The 22,751-nt window shown below is 46.2% G+C and overlaps 1 protein-coding gene across 1 annotated transcript in view; it reads left to right on the plus strand.

The window, feature by feature from the left end:
* ANAPC2 (anaphase promoting complex subunit 2) overlaps positions 1-22,751 on the plus strand; it is a 649,174-nt gene that overhangs the window by 313,897 nt on the left and 312,526 nt on the right. The window contains exon 6 of the mRNA XM_069609853.1: positions 9,846-9,963. Within this exon, the coding sequence (XP_069465954.1) occupies positions 9,846-9,963 (118 nt within the window). The remainder of the gene's footprint in view (positions 1-9,845; positions 9,964-22,751) is intronic.

The raw sequence follows: 22,751 nt of genomic DNA on the forward strand, positions 1-22,751 counted from the left end.
CTGGAAATTTCATAGATTCATTTTGTTTAACCAAATCTGTGCCAGTATGATTAGCTCTGGTTTTGACAGCTTGAAGAGGTCGATGTTTAAATCACTGCAAAGGATTTTCTTCACCCACCCTAGGGCTTCCAACCGAAGATCTATTAGAGCTGATATCTGATCGATGTAGTCTAACTTTCCCGCTCTTGGATGGTTCCAATACAAATTCAGTATTATAATCCGGTCTGGTATGTGCTCGTGTGCACCCGACCTTTCAATAGAGGTCTTTTGAATGTAAGGAAAAAGGTTGACAGAGTTTGTGATCGCCAACCCGAGGATCTTCTCACCATAGTTAACATACCTGCCATCGGGCGCCCTTGTTTTGCTTCTATTGCCGGATTTATTGCGACCTCAAACTCTGATGTTATAGGCATGTCACTTAGCCATGTCTCTTGAAGGCACGCAATGTGGATGTTATCCAGCCAGGTTGAGTTGAACAGGTGTGTGAAGCCTCGTGTGTTCCAAGAGGCCAAATTACACTCTTGTGAGGTTTCAAATTCCTGGCGTTATTGCTTGGTTTTTGTGTTTAGGGCCCCTGCCAACCATTGCCATTCATAGTTTGACAGGAGGGAGGTTGAAGTTTTAGTTCCCTCCTTGATGTTGCTGTCAGATGGTCCTTTCCTTTGTATTGTAATTCTTATTTGTGCATTTTGTCCATCTGGTGCCTTCACGCCATCGCTCGTTGATGTTTGAGTTAGCCTCAAGGGAGGCAGTGATTTATCACATTTATGGTCAACACCTTGCGACATTCTTGAATGCCCTTGTGTATCCATTCCCGCAGGACCTCTGCTTGATTCCGGAGGTGGTTTCGTGGACACAGCCCTTAGAACTGCCGAATTTCCATTAGAGGCAGGTCGTGACGACTCGGGCTCAGTAAATTTGTAGACCTCGAACCTCAATGAGAACAACGCTACGTTTCCCTCTAATATTGTTGTTGCAATTAATGCTGAGGTTAGGTGGAGCACCACCTTATCGTTCTTTCCTTCTTCTGGAAACTCCACAAATTTGAAGTTATTGCCCGAAAGCTTGGTACAAAATGGAGTAGCTTCATTAAGTTTCCTCGATTCATGGTCAAGTTTTCAATCGACTCCAAACTCTCAATTTTTTGCTTGTTAATGGTGCTCTTGTTTGGGACTGGCTTTGGATGGCTTACTTTTTGAAGACGTCTGTCGGCCACAAGACCTTGCACCTTTCTTCGATTATTATCCAGTGACTCGGCATTGGCGAGTGTAGTCAACTTCTCGTGTGGACCTTTTTCAATTACTGATTTGTCAGTTTGGCCCGAGTTTACCCATGACCTCCCCGGTCTAGTAGCTTGAAGGTTAGCTAGACACTGCTTTCTCTTCTCCTGCATTGTCAAAAACGCCAGACTGTGTAAGGGGGGAGGCAATGATTGATAAGAGTCTGTTTCTTCAATGATGTAGCAAGTTCTTTCATATGACCCGCGTTCTGTTACGGGAGTTCTGCAATCCTCCTTGACGATTCGGAGTTGGCATGATTCAGGCTTGTCTAAGAATATTTTGGCTACAGGCTGTACAAATACACCCTTGCTTTGGATGGGCACCAAAGTTGTTTGCTTCCCCATATTTTTCGTTGAGCCTTTGCCTGACGATGTCGATTCATCCAGATCCACATATTCCGGATCATCGTAAATTGACAAGTCTAGGAGCTCTGGCGGTATATCCGCAGATGGTGTTGTGACCTTCGTTTGAGATTGCTTTGAGGGTGTTAAATTTACGATTTCACCTTGGGTTTGAATTTTGTTATTAGGTAAGACAGGGCCCGTAGATGGTTTGTCAGTGTCAGTTGACACTATTTGGACCATTTTAATGTTCCTCAAGAACTTCCGAGCTCCATTTAGAGTGTCTTTCCTCGCCTTTTGTTTCTTTGATTTGTTGATGTTTATCTTAACGGCTTGTTGAGGTTTTAATGGCAATTTATCAGAGTTGCCTGAGTTTTGTGACCCACCTGTGAAGATTGAATATACAATTGGCTGCCCCACTGTAGGAGGAAGAGGCTCATCTTTTGAGCTCGCTTCAGGTTGAAATTTGACTCCCGAGGTCGATGCCAATTGGATGTCATGGAAGGCTTGATTAGCGGAACGTCTGGCATGTTCAAATGCCGTATGGAATGACATGTCCGCGACGTTTAGGCTAAAAGAAATTACTGATGAGCGGGGGTCCAGTCTTTGATGGTAATTGCGAGACCTTGCTTGCTAGATCCATTGAAGCCGCATTGTCTTCCTTGGCCTCTAGTGGGGCCAAATTGTCATCTGATCGGCGCTGGATCGGAGTTGTCGACTCAAGGCATTGTAATTCCGGCTGACTCAAAGCACCAGCTTGGGGTTGTTGGTGGTGTAATAAAATGTTTTGCTCGTGCTCAACTTGAGTTCTAGTCTTAATGCTTGCTTGAACTCCATCAGTTTTGGAAACCCCAAGGGTACTTGACAAGGATGGTTGTCTTGCATCATGTTTGAATACTGCAAGTGCCTCTCGGGCGACTTCAGCGAACAACCTTTTATCGGTTGAATCGCCTTTTCTGTCCTCACTTAATAGATTGAAGGCAGTATCCAATCTTTTGATTCCCTTGTATTGCTCTAGATACGCGCGATCGCAAGTTTTTTCTATTTTAATCAATTTAGAGGTCATCATGGCCACGACAGTCGTCAGGTCTTTGGTTGCCTCATGTATATTCTCATAAACTTTCATGAATGGGGCCAAAGAAATCGCTGAGGATGCCATTAGGAGGGTTTGAAGTTCAGTCGAAGGCAACGTGTTAAGCGTTTCTGTTCTTGGGGGTTGTACTTATTGATTAGGTATCTTACCAGGAAGATAATCCTTGTCATGCCAAATTTTAGGAAACTGGCGTTCCATCAAGGATGAGTCCATGGTGTCATTGTGCAAGGAGGCCTCGTTGTAGGACACCTCCTCTGCAACTTCGTTCTCTTTCCTATTTGGAACTGTATGCCTTTTTTGGGAGGTCAAGTGAATGCAAGATAAATCATGCCACGACTCCCCGTTAAGCTGTTGTTCATGTGTTTTAACACGTTTGTAGCAAACTTTTGTCCATATGTCTCCAGTGGCCCCCATTAATTGGGTGTGGTTTTGTTTATGGCTGTTTTCACCTGAGACTCCACAGGTATCCTGTGCCCTTTAGGCTGCTTGTTTGAACATGCTTTATTCATGAGCACTAGGTTCTGTAGTATGTTGTTAACAACACCCAGTGAATCTCTTCTTGCAGCACTTTTTTCGGCAGAATGCAGTTCCATCAGGCTGCCATGTTGCAAACTCGGCTCCCGACATTGAGCCTCTGGGCTTAGGCTGAGTTGCCGAAAGACGTTGTCATTGTCATTGGGCTCTCGAGTGTGCCCATTGAGCATGTTATTTTGCGCACTCAATGGAGAACTCACGCTAAACGGGACCTCTAAATCCTTTATGGTACGAGTGAATTCCTCGCAAACAAACATGAGGCGCATGGGGTCACTCAGTTGTGAAGCAGCAGCCGCGTCTGCCCTGAATAATTTTGGGGGGCTGCTACCCTGCGCGGACACACCTCCCAAACCCTGTGTGTGATCTCCGCCAGGGGCAGCATCCTCGGCTCCGGAGCCGCTGGCCACCTCCCCAATCACAACGGCTCTCATGCCGCGCTGCAGCGAACTCCTCCCCCCACCGTCAATCGGGTCCTCCAAGCCACCATCCACAGAGTCAGGACGTGGGTAAGTGTTATTTGTGAGTTTGGCGTGGGGGGGATGTTAACGCTGTTTTAAAATATGACATTAACTTTCGAACTTGCTTCGAATGAGTTTTGAACCGCCGAGGTGTAATTATGCTCGGCGCGGACACGGTCAACGGCAGTAAGTACTGCGCCGCTGATCTCCTCAGCAACACCGGCAGCCGGGCAGACTACCTCCAGTGAATACTGGTGTCCGTTAGAGGCAATGGGTGCTTCAGTTACTGTGTCACAATTTAGGTGTAGAACAGATTCAGGTTCAGGGTTAAAATCATCCACAGCTGAAGAACAGGAGAAGTAGCAACTTACTTTGGGACTGATTTGAGGATGCTGTGGGGCTACAGCTTCAGCTAGTCCGCCAGCGCAGTCACAGCGCTTCTGAGCTCGAGTCCTCAATGCTGGGGACGGCGCTGCCACCACTAATACGGCTCACCCACTCGCCAAACAGCAAAACAGTACCAAGTCTTCAGCCCTTTCCACCTCAGGGCTTCACGCCGCAAGGGCGACAGTGGCGACCTTAAATAGTCAGCTGACCAGCTGGAAGGTTGTTAAAGGCACACGCACCTCTGTCCCCTTTCTGAGAGTTAAATGGGTTGATTCTCCTTCTTTCTTCTTTACACTCGCCACAGCAAAACAGTACCAAGTCCTCAGCCCTTTCCACCTCAGGGCTTCACGCCGCAAGGGCGACAGAGGCGGCCTTAAATAGTCAGCTGACCAGCTGGAAGGTTGTTAAAGGCACACGCACCTCTGTTCCCTTTCTGTGAGTTCAATGGGTTGATTCTCCTCCTTTCTTCTTTACACTCGCCACTGCAAAACAGTACCAAGTCCTGTTTTCTTTTTTGCTGAGTAAAAATAGTTACCTTTGGGTGGCCTAGATAGTGAAACTACAGTCTCAATGGCACCGCGTTTGAAATTTCGGAACTGATAAAGTGAAGGCAGATGGACTTATGATCCTGCCTGGCAGTAAAGTATCATCTGGTAGCAGAGAAATGACGGAGCAGTCTCATGCAACGTCTTCTGGATGAGCAATACCACCTTGAGTTTGATCTGGGAGTAAACTTTAAGCTGATGTCATTGAGGCACAACTGATGTATGATTATATGACTTAAAATTGTAAATGAGTTTGACAGCTTTGTTTTAAATAGTTTATAGCATATTAAGGAGGACTGAGTAAGGGCAGTGGAGTAATTATTTGCATAGCCAACTAATGAGTATGATGGCTCTGATAAGTGAGGTGTGATAGAATAGTGGGAGTGATGGGATTTACCAAGTTGGTGGACCTAGCTGTTTGAGAGCTGAGAAAGAGTATGTCTTGATCTGTTGATATTGATGGCTAGTTTACAGTCAAACCGCCATCCGTTGGTTTCTTTAAGGCAGCCTGGGAGAGACTCCACAGGTGAAAATGGCTTGTGCTATGGTCCAATAATCATTGTCCAGACCAGGCTACTAGCTGATTGTCCATTGTATACATCTGCAATTAGATATTGAAGTTCTTAATAATATTGGCCAATAGGAGCATATAGAAATTAAATAGAATAGGGGACGTAACATCCCAGTGGCACTTCAGTCAATTGAATATATCAGGGACAGCTAGTCGGACATAATTTAATTTGTGAGAAACCAATGCTTTTAGCCAGAGCATAGCTCAATGAGAAGGTTGGCAATAGCAATGGTGGTATTGGTAGAGGGAGGAAGGTGATGTGGGGTTAGATCAGGGATGGGATTGTTGCATTAAGAGGAACAGTTATTTCTTAAGTCTCCAGGGAGGAAGTATAAAATGGATGAGCAGAGGGTTCTAGTAAATGGGACATAGAATGAGAAGACTGGTCTCCTGGTGTTTTACTTGGTGGCCCATCAGATTGTCTCTATTAAAATCCACTTTGTGTTGTATTTGCAGGGGGGTGGCATTTCTAATTTGGTTGTTCTCGGTTGCTGGAGTGGAGAGTTCTGTGTATGATGAACAGCTACTTGAATTGGATGTAGACCTGTGAAGGTAGACGTGGGGGGCGCCTAAAGTGTGGGGCTAATGTAAGTCATGACTATAGTACAGGCATCCTGCTGTATATAGCTAGTCTTTTATGGAAGAAATGGCATAGTTGAAGAGCCCTTTTTTTTGGGCGTTGCCAACTTTGTTGTGGAAGCGTGCCATGTGTTGAGTGTCTGGATAGCAGCAATGGTTCGATTTTCTGGTGGAGGCTCATTTAGTAACTGGCGTAAGAAAGGGTTGAGTCCCAATTTTTTGTTTTAGGGGGATTGAGCTGAAGTAGGGACTAAGTTGTGAAGTGTCAAAAAACACGCAAGGAAGCTCAATTACCCCACTTTTAGTCCACCTTGCACTTGGGTCAGGGACAAAAGGAGAGAATTTCGTGATGGATTATCTGTGTTATCTATCTAAGAATCAAATAGAACAAACATAATTTTCCAAAGAGTAGGCAGAGTAAAAACACATTTTTTAATCAAAGAAATATTGATAACACAAAGAAAAATATGTGATGGGTGCTTTCCGCAAGACACCTCATAAACTTAAAGCAAGTTGAAAAACTCAAAAGATTAAAAAGTCCAGCAAAAACACATTTACTACTAGCGGTGTCTAGAGTTAGTATAGTGACATTTGTAACAGATCACCTTAGCAAACTATTTCAAACAATTTTGGTTCTTTTGCAAATATTTTCGGGGGGGGAGAAAACTCTACGTATACAGCATAAAATTCTAATACTGCGGAGAAAAGACATGTTAATTGTAGTGTCTGTGGGATGTCTACATATGTTTCGGCACACAGATTACATCAACACCATCCCTGGTGTTCTGCTGTTTTAGTTGTGGCCCTCTTCAGGACGGTAAATTGTTTTTCAGTTGACAAAAAGTTCAAAAAACAAATCCAGGTGTTTCACACTTTTTTCGTGCTGTAAAAAATGAAGAAGCGGAATTTGTGTTAGTGCTTGGTCTACAACAAAAACGATAAAAACTCTTTTGGTAAAAGTTCGTGTGAGTTGGGCTTTTTTATTTCCTATGTGTCAACTTTTCACTGACCTTTCTATGCTCTTGTGGTTGGACTAAAGGTTGGTTTCTATCGCGGGGGAAGTGAAAGATCACTTCTTTTTCATGAATTCCGTTGTGCAGCGAAATTATTTCTGTTCTGCTTTCGCGGTCAATGGGTGATTTTGTCAGCCAGGAGGCACTTGTAAAAATATTTTCTTTCAAGCCAAGATTTCTTCTCCGGACCTAGTTATAAAACACAATCATATTTTTGATTTTGCTAATTGTTTCTTGATGTGCAGGATGGCGCATGTTAATTAACATATGTACTAACCTTGTGTTTCTTTGGTGACTTATTGATAGCGTTAACAATTATAAACCACATTAATGGCAGCATGACACCATCTGCAGCAAGCAATAAAATGTGCAATCATGCAAAATAAATGAACTTCGGGCATAAGCTCAGTCAAATATTTCGCAAGAAAAAGAACCTCAGCTGGAATCAATAGCCCTCCGAATGAATTTACACCTTTCCAAGATGGGCGTCTGGACCAGACGTATGTCTTTTCCAAAGAAAAACGCAGACCAGAAATGCACACGTACAGTGACACGACACGCAAACACGGAAGAGAACACGGCACAGCGAAATTCGAATTGGCTTCCGCGCGCAGACCAAGAGGAACTGTCACAAAACCGAGAGCCTTCTGAACCCACCGGTATCATTTATAAGGTAAATTATCCCTGGTTTTTTCCAATATCTGAGATGTGAAAAGCGGGATAAACCAAGGCACAGAAACATCTGGATGCCTTTTTCTTGCTAAACTATTGAAAGCCTACAAGTAACTTAAGAGCCCTCCTAACGCCCCTCCCCCCCACCTTTTGTCCTCACAGTGGGCAAGACAGAAATAAAAACGGCATTAAACTGAAAGACTGTGTCCGAAGCAAGTCTGAAGGCTTCTGGGATCTAGCGTCAACGCTATCAATAAGTCACCAAAGAAACACAAGGTTAGTACATACGTTAGATAACATGCGCCATCCTGCACATCAAGAAACAATTAGCAAAATCAAAAATATGATTGTGTTTTATAACTAGGTCCGGAGAAGAAATCTTGGCTTGAAAGAAAATATTTTTACAAGTGCCTCCTGGCTGACAAAATCGCCCATTGACCACGAAAGCAGAACAGAAATAATTTCGCTGCACGACGGAATTCATGAAAAAGAAGTGATCTTTCACTTCCCCCGCGATAGAAACCAACCTTTAGTCCAACCACAAGAGCATAGAAAGGTCAGTGAAAAGTTGAGACATGGGAAATAAAAAAGCCCAACTTACGCAAACTTTTACCAAGAGAGTTTTTATCGTTTTTGTTGTAGACCAAGCACTAACACAAATTCTGCTTCTTCATTTTTTACAGCACGAAAAAAGTGTGAAACACCTGGGGATTTGTTTTTTGAACTTTTTGTCAACTGACAAACAATTAACCGTCCTGAAGAGGGCCACAAGTAAAACAGCAGAACACCAGGGATGGTGTTGATGTAATCTGTGTGCCGAAACATATGTAGACATCCCACAGACACTACAATTAATGTGTCTTTTCTCCGCAGTATTAGAATTTTATGCTGTATACTTAGAGTTCCCCCCCCCCCCGAAAATATTTGCAAAAGAACCAAAATTGTTTGAAATAGTTTGCTGAGGTGATCTGTTATAAATGTCACTATACTAACTCTAGACACCGCTAGTAGTAAATGTATTTTTGCTGGACTTTTTAATCTTTTGAGTTTTTCAACTTGCTTTAAGTTTGAGGTGTCTTGCGGAAAGCACCCATCACATATTTTTCTTTGTGTTATCAATATTTCTTTGATTAAAAAATGTGTTTTTACTCTGCCTACTCTTTGGAAAATTATGTTTGTTCTATGTGATTCTTAGATGGATAAAACAGATAATCTATCACGAAATTCTCTCCTTTTGTCCCTGTCCCAAGTGCAAGGTGGACTAACAGTGGGGTAATTGAGCTTTCTTGTGTGTTTTTTGACACTTCATTTAGTAACCGGGCATCTGGGATTTGCTATATATGCCCTTCGAAAGACGGAGTGGAATTCATGTAGAAGCCCAGAAATGTGCCACTTGAAGGAGTGGAAAAGTCTCAAAGGTGTTTCTTGCATAACCGTTCTTCTGTTAGTTTCAGGAGCATGGCCTGATTGATGTGCATGAATTCCCTCTGTAAGTTTAGTTTGAGGTAAACTGTGAACAGAGTTTGAATGGAGCCCAGATACGCACTGAGTGGGTGTATTTCACCTGCCACTGACAATTTCATGGGGAGATTTGTGTTGATGTTGTGCTGGTCTAGTGTGATGTCGCTTGAATAATAGGACCCACCTAAATATGTTTTGTAAATCTAGAATATCAATTGATAGAATTGAAAATTTGGGAATTGCCTAAGCTGGATGGAAGGATAGAGAGAGGGTTTTGGTGTTGATTGCCTCTGAAAATTTCAGTAGGCCCAGATTACTTGTATCTATGATACATAGGGTGCTACTGATGTCCTGGATATTGGCGATTGTGGCATTGAAAATGTGCAGATCCGAAGGAGGCTATGTTGATTTGTTACCGTTTTCAGCCTGAATTCCCACTGCCCTTTTTATCATTTTACCAGGTGATGAGGCAGTATGCAATATTATCAGGATTATGTCCACAAGGAAGAGCATTTAGCCATTTACATGCAAAGTAGGGTAAATGACTGAGGTGTAGTGAGTAGTTGATGATCAAGAATGGAATCGGAGGGGCTGGTCCGAGTGATTTGTTGAGTGGACAATTATTTGTTATATGATGTGGCTTTGAGGGATTTGAGGATGGTGTTCAAGCAAATATATGCTTGTGTACTTGCTTTTGCAACTGTGTCAATCAATATTGCATCCCATTCTACTATAATCATTTAAAGTACAATTTTCGTAGATGAATAAGTAGTGTTATTATAAAAAAAACTCCTATATTCTCATCAAATGACACTTTTGCTTTTGTTGGAGTATTATGCATTATCCAGTGGGAACTGGTGCTTTCTTTTCGTAATGCAAAATAAGTCTTTATCATTTGTTTGTGTTTGCAGGTGTGAATACTTCTGACATAATAACTCTCTACATCTCTGCCATCAAAGCGCTACGAGAACTTGATCCCTCAATGGTCATCCTGGAGGTTGCCTGTGAGCCAATTAGAAAATATTTAAGGTCTGTGGATACTGTGATGTCAATTAATTGCGCAGTGTTCACCCTTTGTATGAAATCTCCACCCTTCAAAGCTTTTTTAGCTATGCTTAAGTGCTGTTTTCTTGCTGCCCACAGCCAGAAATGTAATTCCTCCTGAAAGCACAGTCTAAAGCCAGCCTCTGGACATGGCGTTGTTTTTTTGTTTAGTTTTGGCTCAGTGATAGTACTTGTGTTTTTCTATTGCAAAATAATACATTGGCAAAGCTTTCTGCGTTTGAGGAAGGATATGGTTTTGGTTTGCTGTTTTTTCCTTTTGCTTTTTCATAGGGTTCAACACTGACACAAACACATGTTTGAAGTGAAAGATGCTGTTGATCTGTACATGTACAGAGTGCAAGACCCTAACCATCAACTCATGCTTTGAGTGTGACATATTAATCGTCTTTACATGCTTAGAATATGGGTCACATTTTGCCAGCGCATACTCGTAATGCAGGATGCTAGAATTGGCTAACCCATGCTTAAAACACTTAAACACAGTGTACCTGAGCATGCTGAAATGCGAAGCACTATCCACCTGGAAATGCAGAGTGAGATATTTTCTGTCGGCACATGCTCAGATCAGAGATACCAATCACGAGAACATCCACAATATGAGATGCTAGTCCTCCACACATTCTCAGAGTGCAGGGCATAAATCACCCGCATGGGCTCAGGACCGCATTATACAACGCTGGTTCACAGGAGGGTCATAGTGTTAGCATTCACATACAAAGTCAGTGAGATCAGTTCTTGTTGGTGTCAGAGGTGGAAATATGTAGACCTGTACTCTTTAATTGTTACTGCCATTGAGCCCCAATTGTGTAGCAACTGGTTCTCTTTTATAAGATACAGGTAGCTCACTCATCCCTTTCACTCACAATTGTTTTAAGTTTGTCTGCTTCCTTGAATCAATTTTCAGCTTCTAAACACACCAATAGCCCCCAATAAACTGCAATGTGCTCACACACCCAGCAAACCTTTCTCAACTTTCAAAAGCATTAATCTCATTTACTTCAATGGGAACACCTAATGTCTAGCTCAGAAAAGCTTCACTAATAATCAGTCACATCGGATTTTTTTTCTGTTATGGTATGCTGATCTCCTGCCCTTTTAGCACTACTGTCTAGCGTACAACGTCCCTGTGCAAATGTGTTGGGACAAATGAGTGTCTAGTGTGTGCTCTGCACATGGGATACAGTACTTTCAACTGTATGTCAAAACGATAATGCAAGAGACTGAAATGGTCTTTGCCCATATCCTGTCACTCGGCCTGTACCGTTCTGCATTTATAAGATCCTGGAACTTCAGGATGACTTGCAATATTCTTCATTTCTATAGGTGGAAAACTCCAAATCAAGTATCATTCCTACAAGTTACAAACATTTAAAGCTATAATTATTGTTTGTGTATCCCATCAAACACATGAGTATTTACTAAATGGTGTAGGAAAATAAATTAGAAAAAAAAGATGCAAAGAATTGCCAACACTGCTAAAGATTTATGTCTGTTTTTGGAAGATGAGATAACTTTAATAGAAGACTTGTTCTCACCAGAAAAGTGCCCCAGCAGTCATGTAAATAATCTGACTCATTAGTGAATTTAGTTCATCAATGGGTTGCCTGGGACCAAAAAGGGCAGCAAGAACATATGCTCGAGTTTCACAACTTTATTTTGGCAATCGTACCAAGACTGGCCCAATTTAAAATCTAGATAGATGGCTTTTCCCAAACAAAACTGTCTAGTTTGTCTCCTTGGTTGGGCTGGGCCTCATCCCCTGAGACCCACACAATGTTATGGTATTGTCTGTTCCTTCCTTAGAGTTCGCATAGGCCTTTCATCACCCCTTCCTGGGAAGAGGTATTTTGTGACCGAGGGTGGCATCATTCACAGGCATGGCGCCTAGATGCCCTCGGCCTTAGTTCGTGCTTTATACATTTTGTACTAATGGCACCTGAGGCAGTCTCAGAGACTGGAGTTCCCCCACCTCCCCTTTTCCCTGACAGGATCATGGCACTGACCCTGTCACAGGCTGGTCTTTCAAATGTTTTGAACTGTATGCAGACATGGGACAGCAGCTAATTAGACTAGTGTTGTGATTACGTTTGGGGTTGATGGAAATCGGCCACACAGCAGCATTGCAAATGGAATTGGTAGGGATTTTGGTGGGGGATACCAGTGAGGAGTGTTTTTACCCCAGTCTATATGGTAAAGGTTGAGGGCTTGCACTGTAGGAAGGAAGGAAAGGTTTTATTTGCTACAAAGCTTATCTGTGCTTTCATTTGTATGCATAGTTAGGAGAGAGTTCTCTGGGCATTGGCGCCAGAAGAGAGGAAACGATAGTGGAAAAGACAATCAAGTCCTTGATAAAGTGCTTCTCTCTTCTTGGAGGGGGGCCACATCCACCACTCCTCTCTCCTGCCGCAGACTCCTCGCAGGGCCCAGCAGGGGACACCGGACCGCCACAGTGGTCGGGCGGGCTCCTCCAACTTTGCTGGTGGGGAGCACGCCACTAGGGGGCACGGGGGACTGTTAGGACAGTTTTTCTGAAGTCCAACTAAGGGCCTAATAAAACCATTCAACTGAGGCAGAACAAGACTCCACTCTTAGTATAAGGCTGTACCACCTGAGTTCAGGGTAGCATAGACAGAGCAGCCAGGCTTATCTTAGGAGGGAGAGAGGGCAGTAGATACAGTAAAAGTGAAATTGTAATACAAATGATCCAAAGAAACACTGAAACACTATGTATTGTAAAAATAAAGGATTTATTGAAATACAGGTAGGCCCAGATAAATCTAGGGGTTAAGTACTAACACATTATATGAAATCACAATATAAAACACAACCCTATACTTGAAAGCACACAGGCCCAAGTATAAACCTTATTTGGAACACCTAACAGTAGTTCTAGGTAAGTCAAAACCTTGTTATACACATTTAGTATAGGTCAAGCCTATTCTTTGGGAGTGAAAGACCAATGGTTACTTTCAGATTACCTTTGATAATACAAGGGCAGTAGGCCCTTCCAGTTGTACAGTGACTCTTGGAACAAATCACATAAACAGTCAACTGGACAATATACTTTTTGGTGAATAGTGAAACACGTATTCTAGGTGCAGTAGAAACATATAACCACTTTTGTCATAACACATAGTTCTACCAGGTGAGTAAAACCTAAGGATGTAATATACAATTACATATGCTTTGGAAATCGGGGAACCCCAGATTGAGGTAAGCAATAACTCTGGTAACTTGTTTTGGATGGCACACAGCTAAAACAAGGTAAGTAAAACCCACATACTTTAACTTCACAATGAAGGGGAAAGTAAAACCTAATGTGTCACTTTCCTGAATAGTTATTCTGGGTAGGCAACTACCTAATGTAGACTTATTAAGGACAGGCTAGCAGCAAGTCAGGGGAAGCAAGACCCAGTTGGGGGACACTCATACAGTTATCCTAGCAGGACTAACCTGCTGATACCAACAGTTGGAGGACACTCAACCACAACCATACAGGAATAATCTGGTGAAACCAACACATTACTTTTGTAAAGAGGCATGACCTAATTACAGGAGAGTAAAACACCTTTACATCTACTTTATTTTAGACTGGCAAAACAGTGGCTAAGGAAGTAAAAGTGTTAACCATACTTTTAAGAATAGTGCATCACACATTCAAGATCAGTAAGAACTTTTGTAGCTGTTCACTCTTAGAATTACAGTCACCCACCAACTCTTTACAAGTAAGTCAAAGACTTGATTTCTTTTCTAGGCAGAAGTCCCAATCCCTTCAAAGTCTTTCCCTTATTTTTGGAGCATGAGTGTTCTCCGTAGCAGAAGGGGGGTCACTAGGACTAGTGACCAACAGGCAGTGTTAGAATACGTTCTTTAGTAGCAAAAGTCAGAGTTCCTTAGGAAAACTGGCAAACAGGCGAGTACTTAACTTCTAGGGTTAGAAGAGGGTCCAGGGGCTTCACAGAAGACACCCCAGCAGGATTCTAGCAGTGGGACTGGGTGCACTGGATGAGGGACCTTCCAATCACAGAAGACACCCCAAAGCTACACAGAAATCCCAACAGGCTTAAGGTAAGTGTATACCCAAGCCAACACAGTACCTCAGCAATGAAGAAGAGATTGCAGCAGGAGAACTTCAGCCAAATACCCGGTCACTGGATTCCTTGTCTTGGAGACTGAACACAAGACCTCAGAAGGGACTTTGCAGCAGGGATCGATGAAGAAGGCTCTAGGCAAGATTTCTCTCGTGGCTGAATGCAGTTCTGCAGGTTTGGTGCCTTTTCAAGGAGCACAGAAGAAGACAGAAAATCGCGGTTGAATTTTTGTTGTTTAAAAGGTCCAGGACTCTTGTGAGGGGACTTTTCGGACTCGATTTGTGTCTCTGGAGACACACCAGGATGCCCACAAAGCTTCAGCGAGATTCGGAATTCGGAAGACCGTGCACCGCACAGTGGCTGGAGGTCCCAGGGTATTGGGGTATTGCAAGAACGCAAGGTCGCAGCAACCCGTGGGATGGCTCAAAATGCAGGTCTTCTTTTATTTCTTTTCGTAAAACATTTTTTATTGTTTTATAACATACTCAAAACAACCACAAAAAGAAAAACAAAAGCAATCGAAGACCAGCATGTCCAATCATAAATTCACATTAATACTTGTATCACCAGTTACCAAAATCATTTCCCATAACCTTCTGTGTATTTGTTCAGGTTTTCATCACCATTGTCCGTGGGCCTTAGGGCCCACCCTCTTCCCACCTCCCCCATATTTTGGAGGCTTTGGTATGACAGCCTCTTGCGTTGTATATCCGGCGTTCAATCATAGCGCATGTGTCCATGTCCATTACCCACTGTTCCAGCGTCGGGGACTCTGGCACTCCCCATTTTTCTGCGATGTTGCGCTTCATCAGGCCCGCTGCTGTGTTCAGTAGCAGCTTTTCCCATTTATTGAAATCACTCTCATCTGATACTCCCAGGATTAGGACCCTTGGATCCAGCTGTATAGTGCGAGTGACTATCCGAGTGACTATCCTAGTCAGTTCACTACAGCAAGCGTTCCAGAAGGCGCGAATCCGGGGACATGTCCATAGGATATGAAAGAAGGTTCCCTCTTCCTCTCCACACCGGAGACAGTTCGGGTTCGATGCTCTCTTCCAGCCATGCAATGTAGTCCTAGAACAATGTAGTACACACTGCAAGATTTTGAGTTGCACCAGCCGGAGCCTAGAGGAGATGGCCACTTCCCGTGGGTGCATTAGTACCTGGATCCAGTCCTCTGGGTCTATCTCTCCTACATCTCTTTCCCATTTTATTTTTAGGCTCGTCAGTTCAGGAGCAGCGAAGGATGTGATGGCGTTATAGAGGATGGATGTACATTTGGTGAGGATGTACGCTGGTAGCATGTTACGGTCTATCAGTGTGTAGTCCGGGACAGTGGCATCTGCAGGTATATGGGTTCTCAGGGCATGGGTCAATTGCATGTAGTGGTACCGTTTAGTGTCCGTAAGTTGGAATTTAAATTGCATGTCTTCGAATGAGGTTAGTTTCCCGTCTTTCAGGATGTCTTCTACTTTCAGAATCCCAGCCCTCACCCAGCGCAGCCATGGTTCGAGTTTCTCGATTTCCTTTAAGTTACTGTTTTGCCATAGGGGTTGTGCCGCAGTTATTTTGTTTTTCCACCCTACAAACACGTATGCATGTCTCCAAATAGTAGTAGTATGTGTCATAGTTGTCGGCGGAGGGGGTCTCTGGGGGGATTGGTATAGGAAGCGTAATGAATCTGTGTCCTGCATGGCCGCCACCTCAGCCCTGATGTGGGGTAGTTCCCGGTCCCCGTGAAGCAGGTCGTTGACCACCGCAAGTTGTGAGGCCCAGTAATAGGTTTGGAGGCGGGGCACCCCTATCCCGCCCTCTTACATCGACCTTTGAAGTGTGGTCAGTGCTATGCGTGATTGGCCTCCACCCCATATAAGTTCCCTAAGGAGGGTCTCCACCCGGTCAAATTCAGTGTTTGGAATCTTAAGTGGGGCATTCTGCAGGACATAAAGGAATCTTGGAAGGGCCATCATTTTAAAAAGTGCGGCTCTACCCAAGAGGGTCAGGGGGAGAAGTTTCCAGTAGTGAACATCACTGACGAACCGGTCAATGATCAGTTGAAGATTGTGCGTTGCATAGCTGGTGAGATCTGCTGTTATCCAGATTCCTAGATACCGGAAGCCATGCTGCTCCGTTCGGTACGGGCAATCCTGTGGGTTGGCCAGCCCACCACCCTTCACCGGGAAGAAAACGGATTTCCTCCAATTGATTCTCAGTCCACTAAACTCCCCATAACGGATGAGCATCTGAGTCTCAATAGGGCAGGTCCGGGCTGGGTTCCCCAGGTATACCAGGAGATTGTCGGCGTACAGGGAGGTTCGGTCTTCATGTCCCTCTGGCCATCTAAATCCCATCCAGGCTGCGCTCTAGCGGAGATATAGGTCGAGTGGTTCAATCGCAAGGGCGAAGAGGAGGGCGGAGAGGGGGCATCCCAGTCGCGTACCCCTGCCCAAGTGAAAGGATCGGGAGGTCCACCTTTTCACCCTGACCTCTGCCTGGATGTTCATATAGAGTAGTTTTACCCATCCCAGGAAACCGTCTCCAAACCCCATGCGTTTCATGATCTCCCAAAGGCTATCCCACTGGATCGAGTCAAAGGCCTTTTCAAAATCAATTGCCAAGAGGGCAAGTGGAGTGTCAATGATAGGAGCCCGTTCTAATGCCAGGTGAAGACGACGCAGATTCATTCGAACAATTGTAAATGAACAATTTGTGTAATACCTATCTAACATTAAGTTTCGGAGGCGCTCAGTGGCTCGTTTGAGGGACAGTTGGGTCTGAGGGGTTGGGTCTAGGATGTGTTTGTTCTCCCATTGGGTTAACTCCCCTTCTGCCTCTATTATCTTCTGGAGTCTGTCTGTCTTTTTGTTCGCTGTCCAGGAGATTATTTCTCCCCGCAGCACGGTCTTATAAGCCTCCCATATTGTTACCGGGTTGTTTTCCCCAATGTCGTTAATCTCGAAGTATTCGGTGGAGACTTCAATAAGGCGGTCCACCAGTTCGGGGAAGCCTAGATAGCAATTATTCAGTCTCCACGTTTTAGGGGAGGTTATACCCTGCAACCGCATTTCCACCAACAGAGGTGAGTGGTCCGAGACTCCCCGGGGGAGTAAGTCTGCCGATATTACTCTAAAGAGGTCTATGTGCGGAAGGAAGAGGTAGTCAGGCCTGGAGAGGGAGCCGTGGGCTCCCGAGTGGAATGAATAACCTCTAGTTCCCGCCACACGTCCCAGAGGCCTAAGGCAGAAACAAAGTTAAATAGCTTCGTGGAGGTATTTGGGTTGCGTTGTCTGAGATGGGTGCGGTCAATGGTATTGCACATGACGTCGTTAAAGTCCCATCCCAGAAACCACTTATCAGGTTGATGTTTGCCCATGAGGGTAGTCGGTTCATCTAACAGTTCCTGCCCCAGACCGGGTGGGGAGTATATTGAGACAAAAGCAAACTTTTCACCCCAAAGCGTTCCTAGGATTAACACATAGTGACCCCGAGGGTCCTGTTCTAAATTCTGCAAGGCAAATGGGATGCATTTATGTATAAGAATGAGGGTGCCCCTGGATCCCATTGTGTGTCCCGCATGAAAGGCGGCCCTGTAGTTGGTTCTCTGGAAGAGAGTACAGTGTGATCCAGCTAGATGTGTTTCAGTTAGCAGGGCCACGTCGGGGGCGTGTCTACTGAGTAATTGCTTAACCAGGCGTCTTTTGATCGCGGAGTCCATCCCGTTTACGTTCCAGGTAAGCACTTTGAGGGACTTGGGGCATTCAGTCAATAGCGACTGGGATTGTGCTGTGCCCTCTAGCATACATGTTAGAGGGTTGGGTGGATGTCTCGCTGGGGTAGGGTCCCCGTGTATGGTGATCGTGCCAAGAATGTTGATTGGATTGCTGTCTGAACATGCTGTGGCCCCAACTAACCAAGGGCCATAGCAACCCTGGTCCTAAGGCAACAAAAAACCCTTGCAAACTTACCCCTCCTTCCCTGTCCCTATACTCCACCCCAACACGAAGTACCTGTCGCCCAAACATCGCTGACACTCAAAAGAAATAGGGTGTCAATTTAACAGTCCCTGATTGAATTAAACTAAAGAGGTTGGGGGGGTTCCCCAGACGCGAGGGTAGTAGACCTCCGCTTGCCGCATTGTAAGTGTGTGGAACCCCTTATGTAAGTTACTGGGACATACTGCTGCGTAGTCCAGGGAATGACTTCTTACCTGCCGGTAGGTTCTGGGCCTTCAGTGGGAATCAGGGCGGGAGTCAGTCCCCGACGTCCGCCGGTTGGTCTGCTAGTGGTGGCTGGTCCGGTACTTGACGCTGGTCCGCTGGTGGTCTGCGGTTCCTGCTCCTGTTACCTCGAGGTGCCGACCAGTCCTCCTCTATGTGCTGCTCTGCCCAGCGCAAGGCTTCCTTAGGGTCGTTAAAGTGGAACGTTGTGCCTTTGTGATATATTTTCAGCTGAGCAGGGAAAAGCAGGCCATATTTAACTCCTAATGTTTGAAGTTGTCTTTTGAGCTTTTCAAAGGATTGTCTCGCCTTCTGTACTTCCCTCGTATACTCGGGGAAGAAGGCTATCCTGGATCCGTTGAAGATGATTGTGCCTTTGGTTTGTGCCAGCTGTAAGAGTGCATCTCGATCGTTTAGCAACTTCGCGATCACGGTTCGTGGGGGGGCGCCGGGCACTGGTCTACCTGTGGGCATGCGGTGTGCTCTTTCTATAGAGAAAAATTTGGAAAAGGATTGCGGGTCGAACAGGTCTGTTAGCCACTACTCCAGGAAGAGCTCCATACATGCGGACGTTGTTACGCCTGGATCTCCCCTCTCCCTCCTCGACCCTAGCCTCTAGAGTCTTGAGCTTGGCTGAGACTCCCTGGAGTTGTTGTTGCACATTATGTAGCCCATCCTCTGTGTTAGAGATACGCTGTTCTGCCTCTCCAGTGCACGCTGATTAGTTTTTGTAAGTCATGTCTGAGGAGGAATACATCCAGGCTTATTCCGTCTATCTTCTGCTCCATTGATGAGCGGGAATCCGCTATGGCGGCCATGACGTCTCTTAGGGAGAGCATGTGTGCAGATTCTGTGTCTCCAGAGGGCAGCGGTTGGAGTTTGGGAGATTGTGGTGGGGGAGACAGTGTATTGGTCAATCCTGTTTTGCATGGTTGGTTTCTTAGCTTTATCTTTCCCCATGCTTGCTGCCAGGCCCTGCAGGCATGATCTTGTAGCGAGATTCCTGTCTTGCTGATCAGAAGGCTTATTGCGCAGGTCGATCTCCACTTGGCAGCTCTATGTCATGGTAGTGGGGTTACAGCAGCTCCGAGGGGGGGTACAGTGTGGTTCTTTCCCTGTTATCGGCCCCAGGACGGTGGCGGACCACGGTGTCAAACTTCTGTTTGCAGCTGTAGTGGCCAGCTCACCCCCTACCGCTCTCGTTGGTTGGCCTCACGGGGGGGGGCGGTGCTCTTTAAGTGGGCTGTGTACGCTGTTGTACGACCTGCTCTCCCCTAGGCAGCCCGGTGTCCCCTCAGTGGAGGTTCAGCATTCCTGAGGGCAGGGGATTATTAAAGTTCTGCCCCCAGTATTCTGCCTCTGATAGGCGGTGGTCCTCCCTACCGCTCTTCTAATTGTTGCTGCGGTGCCAGGCTTACCTCCCGCCACTCTCGGTCGCTGGAAGCGGTAGTTGGTATCCCGGGAGGTTGATGTTCTCTCCGTAGGTTATAGACACTGTTGTGCCGCTTCCCGCCCCTGTGTACCCCAGTGTCTCTCCAGTGGTGTTTAGGCTTTTCTGAGTGGGGGTCGGGGGGTTGTGGTATGGTTGTGCCCCTAGTTCAGCCCAGTGACGGTCCACACTGCCGCACCACTGTTCGCCGCTGTAATGTGTGGTTCACCCCATGCTGCTTTTGGCGGCTGGGAGCATTGGTTCATGTCCCAGGAGGTCGGTGCCCCTTCAGCAGGATTATGGCTCCAGCCTTTGTTGATGCGCTGGCTGGCCGCGTAATTATTTCACTGGGCTGGGTTCCGGGCGGCTCTTGGGCCTCCCACTCATTGCGGTGTGCTCTGGGGCGGGAGAGCCAGGTGCTGCTCGAGGTGCCTCCCGGTCGGGAGGGCGGAGGGGCTGGGCTTCGTGCAGGGCCTCTGGTGTGAGCACTCACCGGTAGAACAGCATCTGCTGCCACTATGCTGATTCAGCGTTGCTTCGGTTGGGCCCCTCCAGTCTCTGCGCTCCCGTATGGGCGGGGTCCTTTGGCTCTCCGCCTTCACTCCACGGAGCGGGGTCGCCCAGCCCCCAGCCGCGTCCACCGCCTCAGTCTTCATGCCTGGGGACCTCCACCACACCCCAGGGCTTCAGCTCCTTGCTGCGGCAGGCAACAGGCTGGTGGGTCGGCGGTCAGTAACGGCGGCGGGGCCGCCTCGATCCTCGCTCCCAGCACGCCCAGCACTCCGGCCCGGCGGCCATCTTGGTTGCCTGCAGGTCAGCGTGAGCGCCAATCTTCACCGGCTTCCAGTTCTTCCGCCCGGTGCGTTTCACGCTGATTCCGGCATAGATGTGCCCCAAGGTGTCACACTCCGGCGGGTGTATTTTAGGGGACGGCAGGTACAGGAATGCGGGCGTTACAAACAGGATATCAGCCGCGGTCGCGGCAGCTCAAGAGGCTCACGTCTATTGCATCTCGCTGTTGGCCGCGCCCCAACAAAATGCAGGTGGTCTTGAGTCTTGAGTCTAGTGGGTCTCACCAGGCTCTGTGTTCGGGTCGTTGTTTTCGGAGACCCCAGGTCGATTGGAAGGAAGGGCTGCAGCAGGCTCCGGTTACACAGCAGGCTCTCCGGTCGCTGGAAATCATTCCCGCTGCTTTTCCTTCGTCATCCTCTTCGGTTTTCTGTTCCAGTGGTCGACATGACTTCAGCTTCCAGGTTTCCAGTATTTATCAGGAACTACAGCACAACCTCTGCATTCTCTCCCTGCATTTTACAAGAAAGGAGCGTCTGGTTGTCCAATCAGGACAGCCAGCCCCCCACTGGTATTTGTCCCAGTTGAAGGAAGGCGTAACACAAAGGATGAGGGAGTTTTGAACTACTCCACCACTTCCTGTGCTTACAGACTGACTGGAGCCTGGGCGGGGTGTCCAGGGGACTCCCGCCAAAGACAAAACTCAAACAAAGGAATTTCCCGCCCTGGATGTCAGGGGAAGGAACAAGAAATGACAAGAAACACTAAAATGGCAGAAAAAGAAGACAGGGGTCATTTTGGTAAAATGAGCACCCTTAGGTGCCTTTACTGCAGCTGTGATTACAGCACGTGCTAAAGGTGCACCACATTAGTAAAAGGTAACACTGCCACCAGCCATTAAAGGTAAGCTTGTCACTGTAACAGAATTGTTAAAGTTTTAATGTGAAAGGGGATACATTGTATCTCCCCAGCACTCCACATAAGGTGGGGTGTGTTGGTTTCACATAATAAAATGTAAAAGGGATCCAAAGATCCTTTCTACCCTTGGGAACTGTAGTTCACTCAAGGTTAACACAAGAAAGTTAAATGGGGAGCCCCTAGGGCAACCCAGCAACAACAGGCACTTATTACCAATAAGTTGTTAAACATGATAACTTTAAAAAGACACTATGGAGAGTCTTAAAAATGACACCCATAAAGAGTTAAAGATTAGGTGAGTGTGGAAAAAGGTTCCCACTCACTGAGGTATTAATGAAAAATATCCCACTGGAAAAGCAAAAAGTTCTGGAGTTGAACCAGGAAAGGAAGATTTACCAGCTCTGTGGAAATCTTACCTAACAGGGACCTCACTCCTCATCGCCAATGTTATGTCCTCGCATGGGGGCACCCAGATCAGGCGGACCAGGGCTGGGGGCACCCAGCAGACATATGGGCTGCGGTCACGCAACAGGACAATGGGCAGGGATAACCCTGCTTGTGTCGGGATCACCCAACGTGACATTAAGGCTGGGGGCACCCAGCAGACAGCTCCGGACTAGGTGCCACCGGTCAGCCCGTGAGCACACAGGTTCCTCCATAGCCTGGGGACACACAGGCCTGCAAGAGCCAGATGACTTAGGTGTTGCCCAGCAGGGGAACTGGCTTCCAATGGTAGAGTTGCCCAGCAGGGGCTCTACATACATGGCAGTCATGGGTGACAGCGGTGCCCGGCAGGGGCACTATCATGGTGGAGAGCCCTGCCGGGCAGGCCCTATGCCAGCTATGCAGCACCAGCATGGTGCTGCACAATAACGACACAGCACACCATGTCTGCTCACTCTGAAGACTAAAGAGCGGGAGGCCGCTCGTTCCTTTTATTGAATACAGTCACGTGGTTACTGCCACAAGTTCTGGGAGATACCAAGCTTCCAAGGAGGGGTGACTCATTACAATAGATATTGTGCATGTGATTTTATATTTGCATATTTTTCAGTATAACATTGCTAGAACTAATTCAATGCCAGCCTTCCTCCCTCCCATGAGTTAGGTTAAATTGTTTTAAACCCCTTACTAGGGCTGTGGACTAAATCTCTCTAACATCTCCCAATCATATACCATGCGTATATTTGAAAGACAACCATATGACTACATCCAGAGACGTGCCAGCAGTGCAATGGTGTTACCGAGTGGAGGACGGAGGCAGCAGAGAGAGACGATAGGGGACGAGAAATGGAGGTACAGCGGAGA

The sequence above is a fragment of the Ambystoma mexicanum genome, chromosome 8 (assembly GCF_040938575.1).
Source record: "Ambystoma mexicanum isolate Mex_15411 chromosome 8, UKY_AmexF1_1, whole genome shotgun sequence".
Taxonomy (NCBI): domain Eukaryota; kingdom Metazoa; phylum Chordata; class Amphibia; order Caudata; family Ambystomatidae; genus Ambystoma; species Ambystoma mexicanum.